Source organism: Cervus canadensis, chromosome 21, assembly GCF_019320065.1.
Source record: "Cervus canadensis isolate Bull #8, Minnesota chromosome 21, ASM1932006v1, whole genome shotgun sequence".
NCBI classification, from domain to species: Eukaryota; Metazoa; Chordata; class Mammalia; order Artiodactyla; family Cervidae; genus Cervus; species Cervus canadensis.
The window spans coordinates 59,162,180-59,185,662 of record NC_057406.1 but is presented as its reverse complement, the minus strand read 5'-3'; the positions used below and the strand labels follow the sequence as shown (position 1 = coordinate 59,185,662).

The window sequence follows — 23,483 nt, the reverse complement described above, 5'->3', positions numbered from 1 at the left end:
TGGGGGGAGGGGAGGGGAGGCAAGGTAGACACTCAGCAGGACCAGCACGTGGTGAAGGAATTGGCCAGGTGGGGTGGGGGCGGGCGGGGCTTTGTTGGACTCTGAGAAGATGGAGGGGAGTCTGGGGATTGTATTTCTTAGGACTTGGGGCAGAGGGTGGAGGTGACCAGAAGGTATCACAGCGGGAAGCAGAGGGGACATCCTGGAAGATTAGGATGGAGCAGAAGTGGCAGGGCAAAGCCGGGGAGCAGAGGGCCAGCTGAATGGTGAGATGAGGTAGGGAAACTCCAGATGCCCGGAAGTCCAGCTCCCCATCCCTCAGCATTCCAGCTAATCCAGGTCTGCCTGGAGGACGTGAGAGACTGAGTAACCCCAGGGGCAGGGCCTTAGAAGTCACCTCATCCAACCCCTTGCTTTTACCCATGAAGAAACAGACCAGAGAGGGGCAGATACTTTCCAAAGTTCACCCAGCAAGGCAGCATTGGTCCCCTGGGCGCCCACCCACAGGACAGAGGATCTGGCCATGATGCTCCCCCTCAGCACATACAGGAGATTGACAAGAGGCAGGTCCCAGGACTTTAGGAAAAAGTCCCATTACCTTTGGGCTGTCTATCCCACCTTAAGTTTAGGCCCTGATCCAAGGGACTTCCCCGATGACTCAGCAGGTAAAGAATCCACCTGCAATGCAGGAGACATGGGTTCAATCCCTGGGTCAGGAAGATCCCCTGGAGGAAGAAATGGCAACCCACTCCAGTATTCTTACCTGGAAAGTTGCATGGACAGAGGAGCCTGATGGACTCATCCACAGGGTCACAAGAATCGGACACAACTAAGTGCACAGAGCGCTGTCCCCAGATGTGGCCCAGAGAAAGGGAGGCAGCCAGGCTGGCTGTTTCTTCAGGTTTTATTACACGACGGGGTTGGACACAACTGAGAAGCAAGTACCTGGCCCAGGAGCCCATAAACGCGAGAGGCCCCTCGCCCAGCCCCTGCCAGCCCCAGACTCTCCCCTGGGTGGAGGGAGGACAGCCCCCTTTCCCTCGTCATCAGGTCCCCAGGGGCCCCGCTGCCCCTGCTGGATCGGTGCCTGCCTCCCTCCTGGCCAGGTCACTCTGCGCCCAGCAGTACAGATGGTGGGGACGGGGTGGGCGTGGGCGTGGGGAGCAGCCAAGCTGAAGGCCAAGTCACCCATCCCCTCCTTCCGATGTGGTTGACCCCCAGACCTTTCACCCCCACCAATGCCTGCGTTTTACACCCTCCCCGAGGGCCTTCAGGGCTCTCGCCCCTCTTGGTAACCTCACAACAACCTTGTGAGGTAGGCAGGGCAGGACATGACCCGGGTGACATGCGGGGAGACTGAGGCTCAAGGAGGTGACGTGACTGGGCTGGGGGGGAGCGGAGTATTTGCCATGCAGCTGGGGGCCCTGGGGGCAGGGACGCTGGGGCCTGGGAGACACAGCTGGACAACACCACACTTCGACCACAGGCAGGCAGCTCTGCCCAGGGGTCCCAGGGCCCACCTCAGGACTTGAGAGGTCCCCGCGGGCCCCCTCCTGGACCCCGGAGGCAGGGGTGAATGACATCCCCCGGGGTGTAGACAGAGCTGACAGTGGGGAGAGCTCTTCCGCTGCCTCGGGCCGGGGGCCCACCCCGTGGTACAAAAATAAAGGATTTCAGAACGGAACCCCAAGTCCCTGGAGGTGATCTGGGGCCTCACATCCGGGTGCCTCTGGCTTGTAACAGCTAGAAAATAAGAGGGGCAGGGGGACCGGGTGGGGGTGGTCAGAACACCGGGAGGGGGAGGAGGGGGTGGGGCCAGTGAGGAGAGGGGAGTGCGGGGCCAGGAGAAGGGCAGAGGGGAGATCGAAATGGAGGGGGTGGGTGGGTGGGGGAGACAGGGAGAGAGAAAGAGTTAGGTGAGTCACTAGGTCCTTTCTGGGAGGAAGGAGGAGGGCTGAAGCCCAGAAAAAGTGGATTCAGAGCTGAGGAGGGGGGGCTACAGGAAGGGGACCCTATGCCCCATCTTGGGCTGGGTGGTGGCCTCCTAGGAGTCCATACTCTGCCAAGACTCTGGCCGGGGGAGTGAAGGCCAAGAGAGGCTGGTCACCAGTGTCTCAGGCAAAAGGTCACGGAGAACAGCTGTCCATCCCCATTTTAGAGGCAACTGTGGCCCAGAGAGGAACAGTGACTTGCCCAAGGTCACACAGCAGGTAGATAAGATGGAGTGGGGGCTTGCGGGCTCCTGGCCAGGGCTTCTTCTGCCACAGCCCGATCCTTAGCCAGCTCCCGCTGACTCCTCCTAGGCCACGGGCATCCAAGTGTGGCCTGTCCTTCCCAGCCCCGCAGAAACTGGGGACCCAGTGCCCCGAGGCTGTGATTAGGAGTCCTGGGCATCAGGGATGAGGTCTGGGCACCTGGCTTCTGTCTCCCTTCCTTCCTTCCCAGCGTGGCTCTGGGCCTGATGGGCAGGTGGGAGAGAATCTCCTCCCCTCTTGTCTGCTCTCAGAGCCTCACACCCAAGGCCAAGATAGGCTGAGAAGCTTGGGTGAGGGGAGAAAATCAGCCGGAAGTCCGGCTCAAGTGCAAGAAGTAAGAGATGAGCACCCTTCTGGCTTCTGCCCCTCCCTCCAGCTCCGCCAGGCTACGAACCAGGCATGGCAGCTCTGGGGGTCAGGCGAGGGGCCCAGGAAAGGCCCTCCCTGCAAGTACCACCTCAGGTCTGAGAGGGTGCAGACAGAAACCTGCAAGGAGGAAACGTGAGGAGGTGAAGAGCTGGAGCAGTGCCTCAGACGTGGCCGGCAGGGGGCGCCGAGGAGGTGCAGCTGCGCCCCTCCCCCCCGGCCCGGGAGGCAGGAGGTGCCAGAAGGGGTGCAGGAGGCGGCAGGCAGGGTGCTCTGGGATGCGGGGCCGGGGCGCCTGGGTGGAGGGCGCAGGAGGCTGGGACCAGGGCAGCCCCGGGATGGAGGTGTGAGCAGGCAGAGAGAAAACCCGGACAGGGGCAGAGAGGGAAGAGGCAGGGTGTAGGTGAGATCCAGGAGGAAGAAGAGGTGGATGAAGATGAGGCAGGACCTCCGGCGGGGAGCGGAGGAGGAGGAGGCGGTGGTGGGAGGAAGAAAAGGTTAGCGGGATCCTGAGATGACTGGGCTGCAAAGAGAAAGTGAGAGAAGGGATGGTTATGCAGGTGAGGCGCCAGGCATGCGGCTGAGCTAACCCTGGTGGGCCCGCCCGACCCCCAGCCGCCCCCGGGACCCCAGGTTTTGCAGCTGGCTCCAGCAGGGAGCGGGCGGGAGGCGCCGGCTTCTACTAGCAATCATTCTCCTCGGGGGTTGGCTGCACCTTTCTCCTGCGTATCTGCCTCCACCTGCACCTCCTGCTCCTGCTGCTGCTCCAGCTGCTCCTCCGCGCTCTGTGAACCAGCCGGCGGACCCAGGGAAGAAAGAGCGCAGAACTGACCGGGGGCCGGGGCCTGCTGGCGGCTGGCCCCGAGGGCCCCTGTCTCAGGGTGAAGGGGAGGGGCAAGAGAAGGGGGACCTCCAGGGGAGGGGAGCGCTACAGCCACAGAAGCCGGGGCATCGTGTCCGGTCGGGAAGCCTGGGGAGGGACCTGGGGGAACCAGCGGGAGGGTAGGGACCTGCTGAGGATGCTGGCGGCTGGGCCCGGCCGCTATGACAGCGGTGGAAGACGAAGAGCGTGGGTGTGTGGCTGGGGTATCCTTGAGGGGCGCCCGGGAAGCCCTCATTTTAGAAAGACCAACCCAGAGTACATAGGAAGCCAGGGAAGGCCCAGGGCAGACACCAGCCAGATCTGCGATGCCAGCACCGGCTCTGACATCCCAGATCCTGAGGTCTCTCCCAGAGAGGCAGGAGCAGCCGGCTCACCCTGCACCCCTGCAAGGCCACGTCAGCCACTGGCCCCGCTGGGGGTGGGGTGGGCACGGGAAGTCACAGCACAGGAAGGCAGACGAACAGACGGGAAGCAGAGTTCCTAAGTCTTCACCACACAGGGACAGGCTTCTAGAAGGAACGCTCTCCTTTCTTCCCAGACTGGCTGCTGCCTGCCCCGCCGGTTCCACCCTGGCTCCTGAGGCTTCTGACCAACTCGGGGTCCAGGGTGATAGGACTGTTGATCAACCCCCTCCCTGCAGCCAGCTGAGGCTGCCTCAGAGGCCAGTATGGAAACACAGGATTGGACCCTGAAGGCTCCAGACCCCTTTGCTGCTGAGTCCTATGTGGGGAGCCTGCAGGAGGGGCAGAATGAACAGATTCGGCTTCCCTGCCCCAGCTCTGGTCCCCGGGAACTAAACTGGACCCTTGGATCCCAGAAGTTCCAAGCTGGTGGTCCACCCCCTCACTTCTCTGAGAATACAACCAAGGTGCACAAAGAGGATGGGACCTGTCCAAGGTCACACAGAGCGCTCACACCACACCCAGACCCCTAGTCCAGTGCCTTGCCCCGGTGCCACGCTGCCCCGTGGCTGCCACGTGACCACCATCCAAGTAACATCTAAGTCCACTCTGGCCACACCCTGGGGCTAATCTCATCTCACTGTCCCCGGAGCCTGGGCCTGGGTAACTGGCGTGGGCAGACAGGACCATGGGTGGCATGGGATGGATGGCATCGGCTGTGATCAGGGGGTCAGGCGTGTGCAGCAGGAGGGAGAAAGAAGAAGCACAGATGGCCAGGCGGAGGGCAGCAAGGGAGGGAGGGAAGGCAGGGAGGCTGAGGTCGGGCGAGGGGGCTCACCTTGGTTTTGCGGCTGGACTCGGAGCTCAGCCCGTGTGGGGAGCTGTAGAGCTCCTTGGACACCACACACAGGAACTCTGCCTGGTCCTCACTGCCATAGTTGTAGGAGGAGCCGATGTTCACCAGCTGGAGGGACAGGGCGTGGGGAGAAAATGATTGGTCAGGTGGGATGGGGGGCAGGGGTGGGCAAACATTGGCACTTGTCAAGATACTGACTGTGCCCTGATCTCGCTGCTCCATTTAGGCTCATCCCCCTGGCTTTCCAGAGGACACCTCTGATGCAAAGTCAGAGTCCTCTCCATCTCCCCCACCTATGCTTCTGGTCAATTTCCAGGGCCAGCCTCTCCACATGGCTTGGCCAGGCCTGATCCTTAGAGGAAGGCAGTTATCGTTGCTGTTTCTCCCCTACTCGGCCTAGTCCCAGATCTAGCAGGCCACTTCCAGAAGCAGGCAGAGGTCTGTAGCAGGCAGACTGTGCTCCTGTGTCCCGGGTGTGGCTGAAGCAGCCCCAGAACCAGGTCGCAGGATGGGGTCCACATGACCTGGTAGAGCCCCATAGAATATTCTGTTTGCTCTTGGAAGCAGCAGAAGACCAGGTCACCCGTTCCTTAGGCCAGTGGTGCCTGGCATGTTTGCTCAGCCTCTGAAAGCCCATGCAGTTGCCAAAGACTCTCGCCCAGAGAGGAGAGGAAAGCAGCCCCACTTTTGGTCTGGGATCCCTAAAATAAATACATCTGCAGGCCCCTCCTGGCTGATAAAAACTCTACACACGGTGGGTCTCATTCAGCCTCCAGGGACCTTCATCCTGCAGACAGAGAGGAAAAACCAGCCCCTTTGGCAGATGAAGCCTGGAGGGGTGGTCATGTCCCACAGCCAGAATGAGTGGAACAGGATTTGAATCCAGGACACTGAGTCCTCTGGAATCCTACAGAGTCAAATGCTTCTAATAATTCATAGGATGCTAGCTAGCTTCAATGTTTCGAGGCCTACCCTGGGCTAGAGACTTGATCCATGGTCTTTCTAATCTACACAATGTTCTGGCAAAAGAAGCACTACTGGCCCATGTCACCGATTGGGAAACTGAGGCCAAGAGAGAGATGACCTGCTCAAGGTCGCAGAGCACGTCAGTGGTGAAGCCTAGATGTGAATCCAGGCTTCCAGTTCCTGGACTGGGCTTGTTTCTCCCCCCAGGCCTAGCCATCCTGGGGAGCCTGGCCTTCCTCTCCCTTCTTCAACCTCCAGGTGTGAGGGAGCTTGTGGAGCTTGTGTGGATAAAAGGCAGCCCAACCCTTCTCTTCTCTAAGGGCCAATCTGACCTTGGGTTTGCTTGCTGGCTCTGATCCTCTGGAAACCTGAGAGAGGTGTGACATCAACTGGATTACTAGGGCAACCTGTTTATGATAAAAATCTCTCCTGGCTGGTAAACTGCATCAGGACTGGGAGGAAATGCAGGACATCATGAATACCTCAAGGGAAGCTGCTGCTCTGTGCTTCTGAAGGTGGCCGTGCTTGGAACTGGGCATGTCCCTTGCAGGGACCTGGAATCTATGCCTGGGGAGTTGCTACAAGAAGTGTGGCCCCCAGGGGACCTCCACTCTCCTCTGGGGATCTTGTCTCCTCTCATCAGAACTGTCGCTTGTGGGGCAAAGACTCAGACACTTGGGTGTAAACGCTACGCAGCTCCTGGGAGGATTCCTGCTGAAGAGGCTTCACCAGAGTTGCCTTGTGGCTCATGGGGCTTCTCTTGTCTCTTCTTCCCAATCAATCTGCTGCCAAGTGTGGCCTTTCTTAATCTTGTTTGTTTGCCTTAAGAAGACTCCTGGGTAGGGGCTGCGATGGGGAACCCCAAGGCTGGAGCTGCGGGAAGGGAGGAGCTTGCTTTGCCTGGAGGTGTGGCTTCCGCGCGCTCCACCCACCTGCTCGAAGCGCCAGCCATCAGACATGGTGGAGACCATCTGCGTCAGCTCCTCCTCCTGGCATTGCAGCACGCGGTACACGTGCTTGGGTGGGACCTGCGGGCAGAGGGCGACGTGGAGGGCACCTTGTGGGAGTGCCCAGCATCCCGTGATGGGAGAGCACCTGCTCTTCACCTACCCTCTACCCCTAAGAAGGACAGAAGGAGGGGATGGGGCTGGGGTGGTAAGCCAGAAGCCACGTTCTGAGTGACTATGATGTGCCAGGCACTCAACATGCATAATTTCACTTAATCCCTCCAAAAACCCCAGGAAGGTTCATGGAAGCTCTGAGAGGGTTGGTTACTGGCCCAAGGTCACCCAGCTAAAGAGTTGCAGAACCAGAATTGGGACACAGGTGATACAAGGGGCAAGGAGGAAGGGCTTAGGAGGCATCCTGGGTCACTGAGGCAGGTCCTCCAAGAGACAGAGCACCCCCTCTTCAAGCTCCTGGGGAGAGGAGGACAGTGGAAGACAGTGCCTCCCTACCCATCTCTCATCCTCTACCTCTCCCCCAGGGTGGGCAGAGAATCCCACCAGCTTCTCCTACAGACTGGCCACTTAGGCCCAGGGTCCAAGCTCAGACATGCCAGCTCCAGGGGGCCACTTGAGCCCATGAAATGGATGGTGTACTAATCCCCATTGCCCCTACCGGGCCCTCTGTACCCTTATACTGACTCCATATTGCCTGTGAGGAAGGGAAGGGTAGGCAGTTCTCAGCACCTCTATATGCCACAAAAGGAAATCAGGGTCCAGAGGGTGGCGTGACTGGGGCAAGGTCACACAGCAAACAGAGCCAAGGCAAGGAGAGAACCTGGTATATTTCTCCCAGTCTGGGGCTTTGCGGGGCGATCTGGGAGCTGGACAACCCCTTACAGGCCAGCTCGGCCTTCCCAAGAAAAGCTAGTTCTGCCTCTCCTGACCTTCCTTCTGTCCCCGCTGCCCACCACACCCTGTTCTGGCCACGGATGCTGCCCCACTGCCGCCTGACCTGTGTGACGGTGTAATCCTTTTCCTCCATCCGGTCTTTGATGATGCGGATCAGCGGGCCAATGTTGTAGAATTCCGCTTCCTCCAGGACCCCTGACACAGAGCAGCACCCCCATCACTCCTACTGCCCGCATGCCCCATTCTCACCTTGTCCCCTCCATCCCCACCCCCTGCTCCAGTCACACTAGGGTGATGAGCCTCTCTGAGTTCAGGGGTCAGGCGAGAGGGAACACTTCCTTCTTGGGGACCCACACTCTCAATAGTAGGGCTGAGGCTGCTGTTCAACCGCCCCATATCCCTGCTGTGCTGAGCACAGTGACACGGGACACCTGCCAGTCCCCCAGCCTGGGGCTAACCAGAGGCAGCAGGACCGTGAGACTGGACCCTAGAAGGCCACAGTGAGAGGGGCCTTGGCTGACCCCTGATTACATGCTCCCACTGATGAAGCACATGCTAAGTGGCAGGCACCATGGCAGGCATGTTGCACTCTTTACTGTAGCTCATTCTCAGCACGAGAAGTAGGTACTTTCATCAACCCCATTGAGCAAGGGGAAACCAAGGCCCAGGCAAAGCAGTAGCTGTGCAACACCTGATACCCAGCACGCGGCAGAGCTGGGGTTCACACTCAAGTTCCTCTGCCCTCCAGTCCCACTAAGTGCACGATCTTTGTGCACATGCATCTCCCTGACCAACCACACTTCACAGTCTGCAGAGGCTGTCCTGTGCTCCTCACAGGCCCCAGGGCGTTCTTGTCCCCATGCAGTTAAGGGAACAATCTTAGAGACTGAGTGAGTCCCTCTCTGGAGAAGGGGACAGCCCTTTGGACTCCCCTCAGCTCCTCAGGGCAGGGACACTTCTGGTCCTTGGCACAACTGGCCTCTGGGCTCCTGGGGGACAGGACCCACGTCTGATGTCCCTGGCTGTCCCCAGTGCTCACATCCACCTAACACAGAGGAGGCGGTCAGTGCTACTGCCAGGATGTTCCCCATGGAGCCCTACAGATACACAAACTCTGTATTACAGGTCCTTGGTGCCAGGCATGGCACAAGTGACGCACTTGTATTCGCTCCTTTTATCTTCACGGCAGCTCAGCAAGGTGGGTGCTGTTGTTCCTGCACCCCACGGATGCAGGCATGGGGCCACAAGGGGAGAAGTGACTTTCTAGGGTTCACACAACTAGTCAGCTTCCTGCCAAACCCCCTGACCCCTTGGAGCAGGGCGCTAGTCCTGTCTGAAGGTGCTGGGAATGCCAGGGCTTTGACAAACCCAGAACCTGTAAACAGGTGTGAGCCGTGACGCTGGAGTGTTTACCTCCCTTCCCCGTGGGAGCGGCTTTTGGGCCCAGGCCACGCCCATGCTGTCTGCTACCCCAGGGGCCACCAGGAAAGCTGTGGGGCTCCCAGAGCCGATACCTAGAGTGGGCTCTGATTCTGAGGCCCTGGTCCTCTGGAGAGCCACCTGGCCTCTAGATCACCATGCCCTACAGGGGTCAGGAGGGAAGACTGTGGGCCCGAGTGAGGAGGGAGGGGCCGTGTTAGACCGCTTCAGGGTACAAGCCCCAGGACTCGAGATGTCTGTTTTCCCAGAACACATCCCTAATGGAGATCACCGCCCCACTTTATATACACAGTGGAGACTCAGAAAGGAAAAGTGACATGTCCAAGCTGGCCTGGCTGGGTCAGCTGACCCAAAGCCACACCCTGTGCCCTAAGGAAAAGTGGGCTTGGCACCCACCTATGGTCCCTGCTCCAGGCTGGGGTTCTATCAAGACGCCATTCTCCCAGGCACAGCTTCCCTGCCATCTGCTGGGCCAGGAAGTGGACATCTACAGGGCCTCAGCTACCAAGCCTGGGAGGGACCAAACGCCCGCTGGGGAGCAGCCTCCCCGCTCCCCTTCCTCCACCCACAGCCAGCACTGTGCAGCAGAGGCTGTCAGATCTCGGGAAGAGTCACCCATTCCACCTCCCTGCTGACTGTGAGCCCTCACCAGGCATCTGAGATACCCGATCACTCAAAGAAAGAGGCATACCTCTTCCCATGGCCATTTCTACCCCCACCCAGCTCACCACTGGCTTCCCAGGAAGCCAGGGGAAAGGACATCCATGCCCCTGGCGGAGGCTGCCGGCCTCACAGGCTTCCTCTCTCTTCTGCCTATGTTTCTGCCACTTCCCCAGAAGCACCACCCAGTGGAAGCACCCAGTGGAAGCATGGGCCAGTCACCTTGGCCCTAGGTTCAGCCTGGGCAGAGGCTTTGGCATCCAGTCCTGTCTGGGATGAGAAGAAGCAGGAAACATGGAAGAAAACAGACGTCTCCTCTGGATGGGAGAAATGGCTTTGGACCTCCATGGAAGGCCCTGGCAGGCTAGAGAAGACAGGCTTAGGATGCAGGCCCTGGCCAGCCCCCTGGACCAACTTACCCTCCTCGGCCATGTCCTTGTCTAGCACCAGCTTGCCATGCCGGAGGAAGTTGAGGATGGGCCCAAAGTAGGTGGGGTCACGGTCGATGAGGTAGGCCCCTGTCTCATCCTACAATGGCAGGCAGCGAGAAAAGAGTGAGCCCCCCCTGCCCTGCTGACCCTGCACATATCCCCACCCTTCAGTCCCAGTAAAGGATAGAGGGAGGGGGGGTGGGGGCGCATATTTGCTCCAGAACAGAGTGGTATGATGGAGTAAAAGGGCCTTGGGGTCAGATACAGCTAGGTTCAGATCTTGCCTCTGCCTTTTCCTGACTCTGTAACCTCGACTCAGTGACTTGACCTCTCTGAGCCTTGCTCCTCTCCCCCACAACCAGGGAGAATTGTGAGCAGCCAGTGAAGTTTCAATGGCACTCAATCCAGTGTAGGGCTCAGGGATCGTCCCTCTTAGAGGTTGTTCCTTGAAGCCAGCCCTACACCATCTCCACCAGACCCCAGTTATTCTGGGGATGTTTACAAGTTTCCAAAGGAGCTGCTATCTCATTGGATACCCTCAGCCTGCAGGGAGGCTTGAAAGGGTTTCCGTGCAACTCTACAGAGAGAAGACAGAGACATCACCAGGTAAACGGACTCGCCCAAGGTCACAGCATCAGAAGGTCAGGAAATGGGAGACAGGGGGCCTTAGAGGTCATGGCCAGGCCGGCCCCCTGGGGTTACAGACAGGAGGCTGAGCTGGAGCAGGGAAGGATCTGACCCAAGGTCATGCAAGCAGTTTGCAGCAGAACCGAGATGGGAACCCAGAAATGGTGCCCCAGGCCAGCGTTCCTCCCCATGAAGCCCAGCTCAGGAGGAACCTGGGATTTCTCCACCCAGCTCCCTGTACCCCTAGGCCACCCACACCCCAAAGGGCAGGGAGAAGCAGACTCAGTAACTCCTGTGATGCAGGAGTCCAGTTTGGGCAGGAGAGAAGGCCCTTCGTGTCTGTCCTCCCCACAGCCCCAAAGACACAGGAGAGACCTTATCCAGTAGTCTGGGTGGGGAGCCCAGGGCAGAGCTCAAAAGCTCCAAATGGCCCCAGCCTGGCGTTGTCCTGTTGCCAAGGCAATGGCATCGCTCACTCTCAGATCCACTTCCTTCGCCCCTCCTCCGACCAGTTCTTCTTGCCTCCAGCTCTTCGGAAAGAAACCCAGCCGGGTTTCCAGCCCCGCGAGCAGGCCTGGCTGGATAGCCAGCAGCGAGCGAGGGATCCCCAACGGCCGCCCAACCCCTGGGCCTCACCCGGTCGGACTGCAGCTCTTCCCCCTGGCATAGGCGGCTGAGGAAGGACTTCTGCTCGCGGCACAGCGTCTGCCTGGTGGTCAGGAACACCGTGCCCCCCACGTTGAGCCGCACCCACTTGCCCCAGCCGCCCGCCCCCGCCGGCGGCGCTGCCTCACCGGCCTCCATCCTCATCGCTCTTCCCAGCGTCTGCATCCTCCGGGCAAGGAGGCTGGAGGCGGGCAGGTACCGAGCGCCGGGCATGCCGGGAGCTGTAGTCCGAGCCGCCGCGGGCGGGTACGGCAGGAGTGAGGATCTTGCCTTTCCCTAGCCCCAGCCTACTTTGTCCTTTCTGGGAGGTCTACAAACGAGGGTCTGTTAAAGATGCTCTTGGCCAAAGTGCTCTGTGTTTGGGGAAGGTCACATTCGAGGTCACTGGGAAAATAGTGAGTGATACCCCAAATCAGCAATCCTCCCATTCTGTCGCCACATTGCTTTCCCTTTGTCCAGTCTGGGTTATCAAACAACTGACAAGAGAAGAAACATTTTCCTCCCCTAATTTTATAGCAGTATTTACCTGTATCTGTTTTCTAATATTCTTCCATTCTGCTTTTGGCGGGCGGGGGTTGGGGGAGAAGGGATCTGTGCTCTTTCCCCACGAAAACTCTCTTTGGGGACAACGGAGCTGGGCTTACAGTTGGCTCAGCACCTTCTATATTCCAGATGCTTTATGCATCTGTATTATTCATTGATGCCCTCGGTAGCCCTGTGAAGTTGGTGTTACTGTACCCATTTTACAGATGAGGACACAGAAGCAAAGTGATTTTCTGCATTCACACAGCTAGTGAGGGTCAGGCTGGCAGGAACCCAGGTGGGTTTCAAGTGCATTTCCACCACCAAGTCTGCTTTCCTGCTCTGTGGGAAACATTTATAGGGAGGAAGAGTGGAGAGAGTACTGGATGAATGTCTGGAGAGCTAGGTTTTCATTCTGGCTTTTGTAGGATGAAGTGCTGGGAGTCTTTGCATTTACTCATCTGTAATTCGGGAAGGGGAGGAGGGATTGGTTCTATGGATGTACTTCTGAGCCAGATGACTTGGCGGGGGTGAGGGGGTGCTGCTATGGTGGGTTCTGCAGGGTGTGGGAAGGGGACAGCTCCTCATGTGGTTTGGGTCCTGGGAAAGAAAGGAGCAGAAGGGAAATTGTCCTCCTTTATTTATTTCCATGTAGCTTGTGGGATCCTAGTTCCCCGACCAGGAATTGAATCCAAGCCCTTGGCAGTGAAAGCGCCAAGTCCTAACCACTGGACCACCAGAGAATTCCTGAAAGCTGTCTTCTTTAGCTTCCTTTCCTTCTCGCTATTTCAGTCAGTGATCTCTGTGTCACACACACAGGCCCCACCCACTGGGCAGCCTGTCCCTGTGGCGGGGCGGGGAGGGGAAGGTTCTGTTAGCCCTCAGGTTCTGTCTCCATAAACTTTTCCCCTTGGCAGGGAGTGGATCACAGCTGCTAGACTCCTGCTCCTGGGAACTTGTGTTCTCTTAAACACAGATTCGAGTGTGATTTTGAGCCACCTCCTTTCTGAATCTCAGTTTTCCCTTTTGCGAAGAGGGAAGTGCCGCTGAAGAACACTGTCATGAAGATTCGATTATGTTGGTAAAACAGCTGCCATAATCCATGGCTAGTAGTATACTGAATACATGAATGAATGAAATAGGCTATGCGTCATGAACTGGCCTTGGAAGAGCAGCAGCACTGCAGGCGCTTGGTGAGTCCTCCGCCATCATCAGCTGAAACAAAACCATAGCAGGGAATATGTCGTTTTCCACTTAAGGGTCATAGGCAGGGAACAACATGGTCAGATGTGTAACTTGGGTCACTCTGGAGACTGCAGAGGAGACGGTTCAAAGCCCTGAGAGACCAGCCAGGAGGGCTCCTAGGTGAGGGTTAGGGAAACCCCAACCAAGGCAGCGTCAACCAGGAGTAGGTGGCTTCAGTGGATACTTGGGCAACAGAAGTGAAGCTTGAAGGGGCTGTGGGAAGGCAGGAGAAGGAGGGAGAAAGAGGAAGGAGGAGGGGCCATGCTGACAACCCTGGCTTCTGGCAAGAGACCATTGTTCTGCAGGTGTCATACTCAGCAGAGCAGCTTAGCCTGGAGAGGCCTGGTGGGCTGGCCTGAGCCTAGAGCAGGGAGAAGACCCCTTCAAAGAAGACCTGAAAAGTCCCAGAGCTGGAGACCCAGGAAGGCCCTCTCAGGTGGTGGCCCCAGTGAATGAAGAGGACGGGACACAGTCTGGAGAGCGAGGAGCAAGAGCCACACTCTAGAGACCAAGAGGGGGCCAGTTTTCATGAACAAGTTCACAAGAGGAATGAAAGCTGAGAAGGTGGAGCTGTAGCGTCCTGGAGCTGTGGCAACCCAGGGCTTGCCTGAACCAACCTGCTCCTGCAGGTGTGACAGAGCCAAAGCCTGGAGGCAGAGAATAACTTGCACAGGGTCACTCAGCAAATATGGAGCAGACCCCAGATTTCTTGGGCCGCCAGCCCTCACCCACTGGGGGTTGCCTCTCCCCAGCAAGGAACGCAGATCACGCAACATGTGGACAGTGTAGAGCTTTTAAACTAAAGAGGCATATCGGGGGACAAAATTCAGATCTCTCTTTAGGTAAGGTGAAATTCCTTACTGTGCTGAATTATTTCACAATAAAACTGATATTTAAAAAAAAAGAAAGAAAGAAAGAAAGAAGGGCTTTCCTGGTGGCTCAGTGGTAAAGAATTCCCCTGCCAATGCAGGAGACATGGGTTTGATCCCTGGTCTGGGAGGATCCCACATGCCGCAGAGCAACTAAGCCTGTGCACTGCAACTGAGCCTGTGCTCTGGAGCCCCGGAGCCACAACTACTGAAGCCCACACACCATAGAACCTGTGCTCCACAAGAAAAGCCATCAGAGTGAAAAGCCCATGCACTGCAACTAGAGAGTAGCTCCTGCTCACCACAACCAGAGAAAAGACCTCGCAGCAACAAAGACCCAGCAGAGCGACACTGGGCCTGGCCTAGAGGGGCAACTGGGTCAACCCCTCCCTGATACTGGGAGTCTCTAGGACAGAGACCAGTCTTCTTCTTTGACACTGGCTTCCGATGTGTTTTGTTTCACTGCTTCAGGGCTTCCTATGTGTCAGATGCTATTCTAAGCCCATCTCTCTCATGTAACAGGTGTTCTCAGGGAGCCGGGTGAGAGCGGGAGCTACCATTTATGCATCTAACATGCTGGAGACTGTGTCCTAGGCATTCTGTACTGGCGGCAGCTGCTATCACTGATAAAGGGTTTATTCTGCGCCAAGTCAAGTCTGTGCAGAATTCTTAAAACAGCCCCATGTGCTTGATCCTGTTCCCACCTCCATCTTATGGAAGATGAGATAGAGGCTCTGAGACCCTGGGCCTTTCCAGGTGATGCTGGGAATGGCAACCAAGGGCAGATGTGGCCTTCAAGCTTGTCTCACTGATTCTGAAACTCAACCTGACACAGAGTCCCGGTACACCCTTGCACAGGCCTTCTTAACTCTGAGAATGCTGGGAGGAAACTACACCCACCTCGGTGGCCCAGTGCAAGTTTGCTTGGCTCATTGCCATCGTGGACCATCATGGGGTCCTGAAGGTGTCACAGAGGCTCAGCCAGCATCTTTGGTCCCAGAGTGGAGTGGGAGGCTTACCCGCCTCCTTCCTCAGAAGCCCCCACCTATACCTAAACACCAGCACCCCCTCAGTAAGCACTTTAAATGTTCCCACCTGAAGCAATACCACCTCCCTCCCACCAGCCATCATTCAGTGACATTACTGCTTACTGAGCACCAACGGTGTGCCAGACATTGAAACACAGAGATGAAGGCACTAGGGGTGGTCCCTTCCCCTAGAGGGGGCTTAGGATTAGAGGAGGTGGGCTTGAGAGTCTTTGAAAAAACATGGAATCCCAGACTATTCTGCTTGTAATCATGGACTGGTACGCTTCACAGTTTTATGCATGTCGTCTGAATTTAGAGGATAAAATTAAACATCCCTTAGACACTTTCTTGGGGTGATGGTTACCCTGGAGAAGGGCCAGACTTCAAATGCTTTCTGGTTACACTGCCCCCTGCTGTCCCCTTCTGGGAAGAGCAGCTCTCAGGTGCTTTTTAACATGGCTCAGAATAGGGCTTGAAAGTGAGACAGGATTAAGGGGCACAGAGCTCCCAAACAAGGATGCCAGCCCAGGCTTTGTGGCTTGCTAGCTGGGTGATCTTGGCAAAATCACTTAACCTCTCTGAACCTTAGGTTCCCCATATCTAAACTGAGAATAATAGTGCCTAGCTCATGCTGTTATTGTGAGGATTCAATAAGCTAACACATGAAACCACCTGAAGAGCACTCAGCACGCTGCCTGGCTGCCTCAGGTCCTGTGAATATCGGCTTTCATGAAACCAATCCTGCCACTCTGCCTATTGTCCTTTGGGTCCAAGATCAGGGACTAAGCCAAAGACTGCCCCTTAAGATGCATTTCCCAGCAGCCTGGAATGAACCAGCCCAACGAACACTTCTCTGCTGGGGTTGGAGGGAGAGGCAGAGAGAAAAGTCACCCCAGATGACCCAGCCTCCAGAGCAGAGCGGCTGCCATTTCCTCATGCTAAACCCCCAAGATCTACAGGGGCCTGGGAAACTTTCTACTGCCAGACAGAGCTGAAGGAACAGAAAATACATCCTGAAGTTCTCACCTGAGCACATCACCGTGTCCTATTTTGAATCTTCTCATTTTCTAAACAGCATCCCCCACATCTGAGGGTTTTGTTCACATCTGCTGTCACTCCCATGACTAAGATGTCATTCATCTCTGCTGGGCTTTTTGGAGTCAGTCCTCCTCTGCCCCACGTTCAGAATGTCAGAACATTCTGATTCATCTCAACTCTTCTTTTTGTGTGTGTGTGTGTGTTTTTTTTTTTTAAACATCAAATTCAATCCCATCCCTGCCTTGGCTGACAGATCTGCCTCTTACTTTGGGATAGAGATTGTTGGTTCTGAATTGGCACCTCTTCAGGTCACCTGAGGAGAAGAACAAGCTTATGCAGTAAAAGAGAGGGTGTCTTTACCAGCCAGAAATATTCAAACAGACTTTCAGAGGCCCATGGTCCAGACTTTGCATCTCTGCTCCATGGTTTCCTGTGAGACCTTACTAATTAGTTATGTAAAATTAGTTATGTAACCTTTTCAACTCTCATTTTATACCATTTGCAATATTTATATCATAATGTTATTCTTACTTCTTAGTGTTATTACATGCAGTTAATGTTATTATGATTGAGCACCTACTATGTGCCACACCTGGGCTAGAAGTATTATCATACCCATTTTACAGATGGGGCTCAGAGAGGCTAGATACCTGGTCCACAGACTTGACTGTCTGTAAGATAACAAGTTGGAGAAGATCATAGCAACCCACTCCAGTACTCTTGCCTGGAGAATCCCATGGACAGAGGGACCTGGTGGGCTACAGTTCATAGGATCACAAAGAGTCAGAAACGGCTGAAGCGACTGAGCACCCACACATTCAAGATAACAAGTAAACCAGAATGCATTCACCTAGAACTTCCTTTAATTGTCAACAAATATTCACAGAGCCTGCCCCAAGTGCTGGGTTTTAAGAATTATGAAGTGGAGGTGCAGACCCTCCTACCCTTGAAGAGCTCACCCAGAGGGCTCATTAATGTCTGCAAACTCCAGGGGTCGCCTTTTGCATGGCAGAAGGGCAATCAAGGGTCTGTAGGAAAGGATGCCTGCCTTTCTCCAATTTGCACAGAAGTGTAGCTGAGTTTGACCCTGACACTTTCGCATCGCTGGGGTCCCTGCTGAATGCCCTCAGCCTGCACACTGCTCTCTTCAACCAGCGGGCCGGGTCAGGGTTGGGGAACGGATGGTTAGCGGGGCTGTCAGCCTGTCTGGACTCTGTGGGAGTGTGGCCTGCGATTAGACTTCACCAGTGGGGAGCACACCAATCTGTCTGTATCCTTGGTGGCCCTCGCAACGCTTTCCCGCCCACCCTATCCACGCGGTTCATCTGCTCTTGTTGGCTTCCCTTTCCAGAAGCTCTGCTCTGGAATACTGAGGTCATGACAGTCAACTAATGTACCAGCCTCCCTCAGAGATCCCACTCTTCCCTATAAAGGTCCTTCTGGTTCCTGGGAAGATCATCCCACAGGTGGAATCAGGAGCCAAGCTTGAATCAGGAATTGCACAGAACCAGGAGCTCCTGCCTGACCCCCTGGGCTTCATGGACCACCCCCAGCCCCAGCCCCTGCTGCCAGAGAGATATTTATGAGCATATCAATGGGCCCTGCTCTGCGCCAAGCAGTCTCCTGTATTAGCTCTTTTAATCCCACTCCAACAGGGAGATTTGACTATAATTTGACTATAATTGTACAGAGGAGGAGCCCTCCGCATATTCTGTGCGCTCTCCCGGGCCCCCAGCTCCTCTTGCACCTTCACTCCCCACCGCCTCCTGCTCCTGCATGGCCTGGCAAGCAGAATGGGGAGTGGGAAAGGAAAGGACTGGTTTTTCTTGCCTGGTGCCCACGTCCTCTACTGCGGCTTTGCTCTGGCCAGAGCATGATTCATGCGGGCTTGTTTGCCCTGGAGGATAGCTTTGAGGGTTCTTTGGAGTCCACATTGCTGGGAGTGGCTCGCTCTGGGGTTTCCTACCCTGGCAGGAACTCCTCCTGTTGGCTGTCTGGGGCACCCCACTGGGAACCACCTCTGATTCTCGCTCCCTCCTGCCCTACCCCACAGCCCTCTGGACAAAGTCCCTTCTGTCCAGAAGGGGCTAGTCCCTTCTAGGGCAGCCCCTAGGCATCTTCTTCACTTGGGTCTTCTGTGGGTTCCCCAGAAGTCCTGGCTAGCTCATCGCTGACGTGATTCACCCTGTGGAGCCGCATCCACTGACCGCACCGCCCGGCAGCCAGCCAAGCCAGCATCCTGCCCGAGGCTTTCCCACGCAGGGGTCTCGCCCAGCCTTTGAGCTCCCTCCACCCCCGACCCCTGAATCCAGGAGACACAGCTCAAGTTCTTCAGGTGGACTCCCTGAAACCCCCACCCAGCCAGTCAACCTGTGGGGAGGAGGGTACCCCAGGCAACTCCCACCATGGGGAGTGCCACAGGACCCCAACAACTGCCCCTAGAGGAAGCCTCTCTCTGCCTTCCAAAGGCTCCTGATGGCATGTCTCCTGTCTCTGCTGTGGGTGGGAGGGGAGGTCTCCTACGGTTTCTAAATTAGTTCTTAACCAAGGCGGCTGAAAGAGCTGCTTTAGATGGTCTAGCACCTTGTTTTGGAATGTGGGTGCAGTTAGCGGTGTGAAACTGAATCAGAAACCTGGTGTTTGAAAAATAACACATAGAGAACAAACTTGTGGTTACCCGTGTGGGGGGGAGGGGCAAATATAAGGGTAGGGAGGTGGGAGGGACAAACCATGAGGTGTAAGATAGCCTCAAGGAGGTGTTGTATAACGCGGGGATTACAGCCAATATCTTGTAATAACTGTAAATGGAAAGTAACCTTTAAAATTGTATTACAATTTGTTTAAATAAAATTTTATTTTGAAGTAATTTCAGACTTGGAGAAAAGTTGCAAAAATAATACCAAGAATCCTGGTAGAGCTGTTACCCGGTATGCTAACATTTTTACTTCATTTGCTTTTTCATTCTCGCTTCTTCCTTTCTTGTTCTCCTGAACCATTTGGGAGTAAATTACAGAGTTCATGACCTTGCACTCAGACTCTTCAGTGTGATCTGAAAATAAGGACATTCTTTTCCACAACCACAGTACAATGATCAAAGTCAGGAAATTAGCTTTGATACAATGCCATTAACTTATCTAAGAATTTCTTCAAATACTCGTTTGTCTCACTAGTATCTTTTATAGAAAAAAAAAATCCAATCCAGGATGTATTGCCTTCAACTGTCATGTCTTATTTAATCTCCTTTGATGTGAAACAGTCCCTCAGTCTTTCTTTGTTTCCCATTTTCAAAGAGGACAGGCTGCTTATCCTATAGAAGTGCCCTCAATCTGGGTTTGTCAGATGTGTCCTTATGATTTGATTCATCAGATACATCTTTGGCAGGGACACCACAGAGGTGATGCTGTGTTCTCAGCGAATCATCTCAGGAGGTACGCATATCAGTTTACTCCCTTACTGGAGGTTTGTTGTTCAGTCACTCAGTTGTGTCCAACTCTTTGTGACCCCATAGACTGTAGCATGCCAGGATTCCCTGTCCTTCATTATCTCCTAGAGCTTGCTCAAACTCATGTCCATTGAGTCAGTGATGCCATCCAACCATCTCATCCTCTGTCATCCCCTTCTTCTCCTGCCTTCAATCTTTCCCAGCATCAGGGTCTTTTCTAATGAGTCTGCTTGTTACATCAGGTGGCCAAAGTATTGGAGCTTCAGCTTCAGCATCAGTCCTTCCAATGAATATTCAGGACTAATTTCCTTTAGTATTTATTAGTTTGACCTCCTTGCAGTCTAAGGGACTCTCAAGAGTCTTCTCCAACACCACAGTTTAAAAGCATCAGTTCTTTGGTGTTCAGCTTTATGGTCTAACTCTCACATCCATACATGGCTACTGGAAAATGACAAATACTGCTATAACAAGCCACCCAATTATGCATAAGTGTTTTCCTATTGTTGGAAGTGTATCTTCAGGGGAAATTCCCGGAGGTGGAATGGCTGGTTCCAAGGTAAGGGCATATGCAGTTTCATTTAATAGCTATGTGATTTTTCAAGCCTTTCATGATTCAGAAATAGAGAAAAGCCGCCAGGCAGGAGTGAGAGGGAAAAGAGGGGAAGAAGGGCAGAAGACAGAATGGACAGGAACCAGCCTCCCTGGGGGCTGCACCACTGCACTAGTTCTCAGAAGCCTCTCTGGTACCTAGCTTACTTGGGAACTTTCAGAAGCCCCTCTCACCTCATTCTGGACCACACAATTTTGCAGTTTATCACATGCTTGCACCTAATTACTGGGTGTGGTTGTTAGCACTCAATAATTGCCTCTTTCCTCCTGTTTTTTTCTGCAGATTGCTACATGTTCTTTAAAGAGACGAAGTACAATTTTTATAAAGAGTCCTGGAGATATGCATCAAAGTGCACACATAACTTGGCAAACCGTCTAGCCTGGTTCCAGAATTCCTCACCTGTGAGCAAAGGTGTGAGCATGTGTGAATGCATTCCTACGGGGCCTACGAACCCCCCACCCAGACAGAAATCCCACCCCCTCTTCTATGACCCCCTCTCCAGTTCTGTCTCACCATGATGAATGATGGTTTTGATGATGAAACCATTCCATCTAGAATTCCAGTCCCAGCCCTATCCTTCCCTAGACCTTAGGTGAGTCACCTGACCTAAGCCACCATCTTCCTTATCTGTAAAATGAGAGAAAGGGGTAATAACACCTATTTCTCAGTGTTGTTGGATTAAGTGGGTACAAAACACTTAGCATTCTCCCTGGACATGGAAAGTGCTCAGTAAAGAGGAGGGATTTTTAAAAATATTTGTTCTATTTAGTATTTATTTGGTTGCACTGGGTTTTAGTTGCAGCACTCAGGCTCTTCCATCTTCATTGCAGCCTGCAGGATCGTTAGCCATGGTATGTGAACTCCTAGCTGCGCATGCTGAATCTAGTTCCCCAACCAGGGACTGAACCCAAGCCCCCTGAATTGGGAGCTTGGAGTCTTAGCCACTGGACCACCAGGAAAGTCCCGAGGAAGGTTTTTTTAGGGTCCCTCTTAGCCCCGCCAGGATATTAATATACACATCAGACGCTCATTAAGCCCTGACTGAGTCACTGTGCTGGGGCCAGGAAGAGAACCATGAATAAGACATGCTACCCTCAAGGGCACCCCGGCAGGTTAAAGGAGGCAGGAGGGACCTGAGTGAGACAGAGTATTAGTAGTTAATAATGCGTGGATGTCGGGCTCACTGTGCAGGCTCTGTTCTCAGTGCTTGTATCAATCTGATCCTGTGAGGTGGGTACTGGATTACTCCATGACAGATGAGGAAATCGAAGCACACTCATAGCCAGTGAGCTGGAGGTCCAGATGCCTCCGGAGGCTGGGGTTTGAACCCCATCCCCTGTTGTTGTTCCACATGGAGTGAGGAGGCACGGGTCAGGGGATTCAGAAAGGGGCTACCGGCCTGTTCAGCCCAGCCTCTCAGACCCAGAGCCACCTGCTCCACCCTCTCCTGTTCTGTTTCATCTCTTAGATCCTCCTTGCCACACCCGTCATGGTCTGGCTGTCTGTCTGCCCCTCTCCACTAGGTCAGTTTCCCCTTATGTCTTTATCCTCCATGCCCCAGATCCCAGTACAAGGCCTGTTCCTGAAGGTGTGTGCTGGAATTAATGACTGGACAGGTTGTATCTGTGTGTCTTTGGCATGGGGGTGGGGGTGGTGACCTGCACCAAGGCAGTGAGTACAGAGGTGGAAATCATGGGCCTGGGTGTTGATTGGCTATGGGGACGAGAGGCCAAGTCTGGAGAACTGGCTGCCAGGCAGGTCTGGGCACAGGTGACCCCTGCGTGGTGGCCACGCACTCTGACAGGGGACATGGGCAGAGGAGCAGGGGGAGGGGACTGCAGGCAGTGGACCCCAGTGGGTTACCGGAGGCCCTGGTTCACCAGTGGTTTAAGCCCTAGAATAGTTGGCATCATCTGGAGAGTGGGCCCACCTAGAAGCAGATGGAGTCTCTGGAGAGCACGATATTAACCAGGATGGACAGTGGTCAAGGACGATCTGGAGATGCAAGGACTCGAGGACGGGAAAGTCACATCAATTGGGGGCCGTTTAGTTTAGGGGCAAACAGTGCTCATAGTAAAGTGATGAAACAAAGCCACAGAGAGTTCTGGTACCCTCAGAATGCTGTGTCCCACCCCCTGTTAAATTTGGGGGTGCTTAAAATGATAAAGCTTCAGGTGTAGAGAGCAAACATGTGGACACCAAGGGGGAAAGAAAGGGTGGGACGAATTGGGATTGACATATATACACTATTGATACTATGTGTAAAATTGACAACTAATGAGAACCTACTATATAATACAGGGGAATCTACTCAGTACTCCGTGGTGACTTCAATGGGAAGGAAATCCAAAAAAGAGGGGATACATATTGGAGAAGGAAATGGCAACCCACTCCAGTATCCTGGCCTGGGAAATCCCACAGACAGAGGAGCCTGGCAGGCTACAGCCCATGGGGTTGCAAAGAGTCAGACACGATTTAGCGACTAAACCACCACCATGTACACATACAGCTGATTCACTCACTGTACGGCAGAAACACAACATTATAAAGCAACTATACTCCCATAAAAGTTAATTTAAAAAATTATAAAGCTTCAGTTAATCTGAAAATTTCACCTCCTCCCAAATGACTCATTCTGTGTATGTTAAGGGTAATAAAGCTCCATCCTTCTTATATAGCTGGGGTTATTTATTTTCAGTGGGAATGACCTACAATAGAAAATGTCTTAGATCATTTGGAGTTCTTCCGTATCTGACACCACATCCACCCTGTATGCAACAGGGCAGTTTGCTCCCATTTTCCAGAAGAGATGACTGAGGCCCCAACTGGGAAGGGTCTGGAAAGCAGACCTTCTGGGGCCTCGAGCAGAGCCAGGACTGAATCAGCACATCACTTCATTATTCAGCCCACTGTGCAGGGTTGGGGTTCCTTGGTGCCATGATCCCTCCAGGCAACAAGCCAGAGAGTGCACAATGCACATATGAGACGAGGTATGCAAACTTCCAATTGTCCCTGACTCAGAGGGGGGTGCTCAGCAAATATTTACCAAGTGGACAAAACTTTCATCATCCCTGTTATACGATGTTACAAGTTCCTGGAACACACGCAGTGAGGTAGGATGGGTGCTGGCAGAGGCCGGGACCCTGCGGGGAACAGTTAATTATTCCCGGGAGTTCAGACTTCCAAGGCAGGGCTCCAGAAGGCCCTGGGTCTTTCCTAGCCAACTCCTGCAAAGTTAAACCAACTGCAGCTCCAAGAAATCTATAAAGGCACACCTCCGTCTCCCTTCTCCCACCCCCGAGAAGGTTACCTCTGAATTTTT

The 23,483-nt window shown here is 54.4% G+C and overlaps 1 protein-coding gene across 1 annotated transcript; it reads right to left on the bottom strand.

Moving 5' to 3' along the window:
- Positions 1–884: 884 nt before the first annotated feature.
- Positions 885–11,592, bottom strand: KCTD17 (potassium channel tetramerization domain containing 17). Its single transcript, XM_043441226.1, is given in 10 exon segments — positions 885–1,743; positions 2,650–2,672; positions 2,674–2,741; positions 3,070–3,144; positions 3,337–3,406; positions 4,744–4,869; positions 6,660–6,755; positions 7,687–7,778; positions 10,103–10,211; positions 11,378–11,592. Coding segments are annotated over 10 exon segments (924 nt in total). The 5' UTR covers positions 11,573–11,592; the 3' UTR covers positions 885–1,673.
- Positions 11,593–23,483: the final 11,891 nt, after the last annotated feature.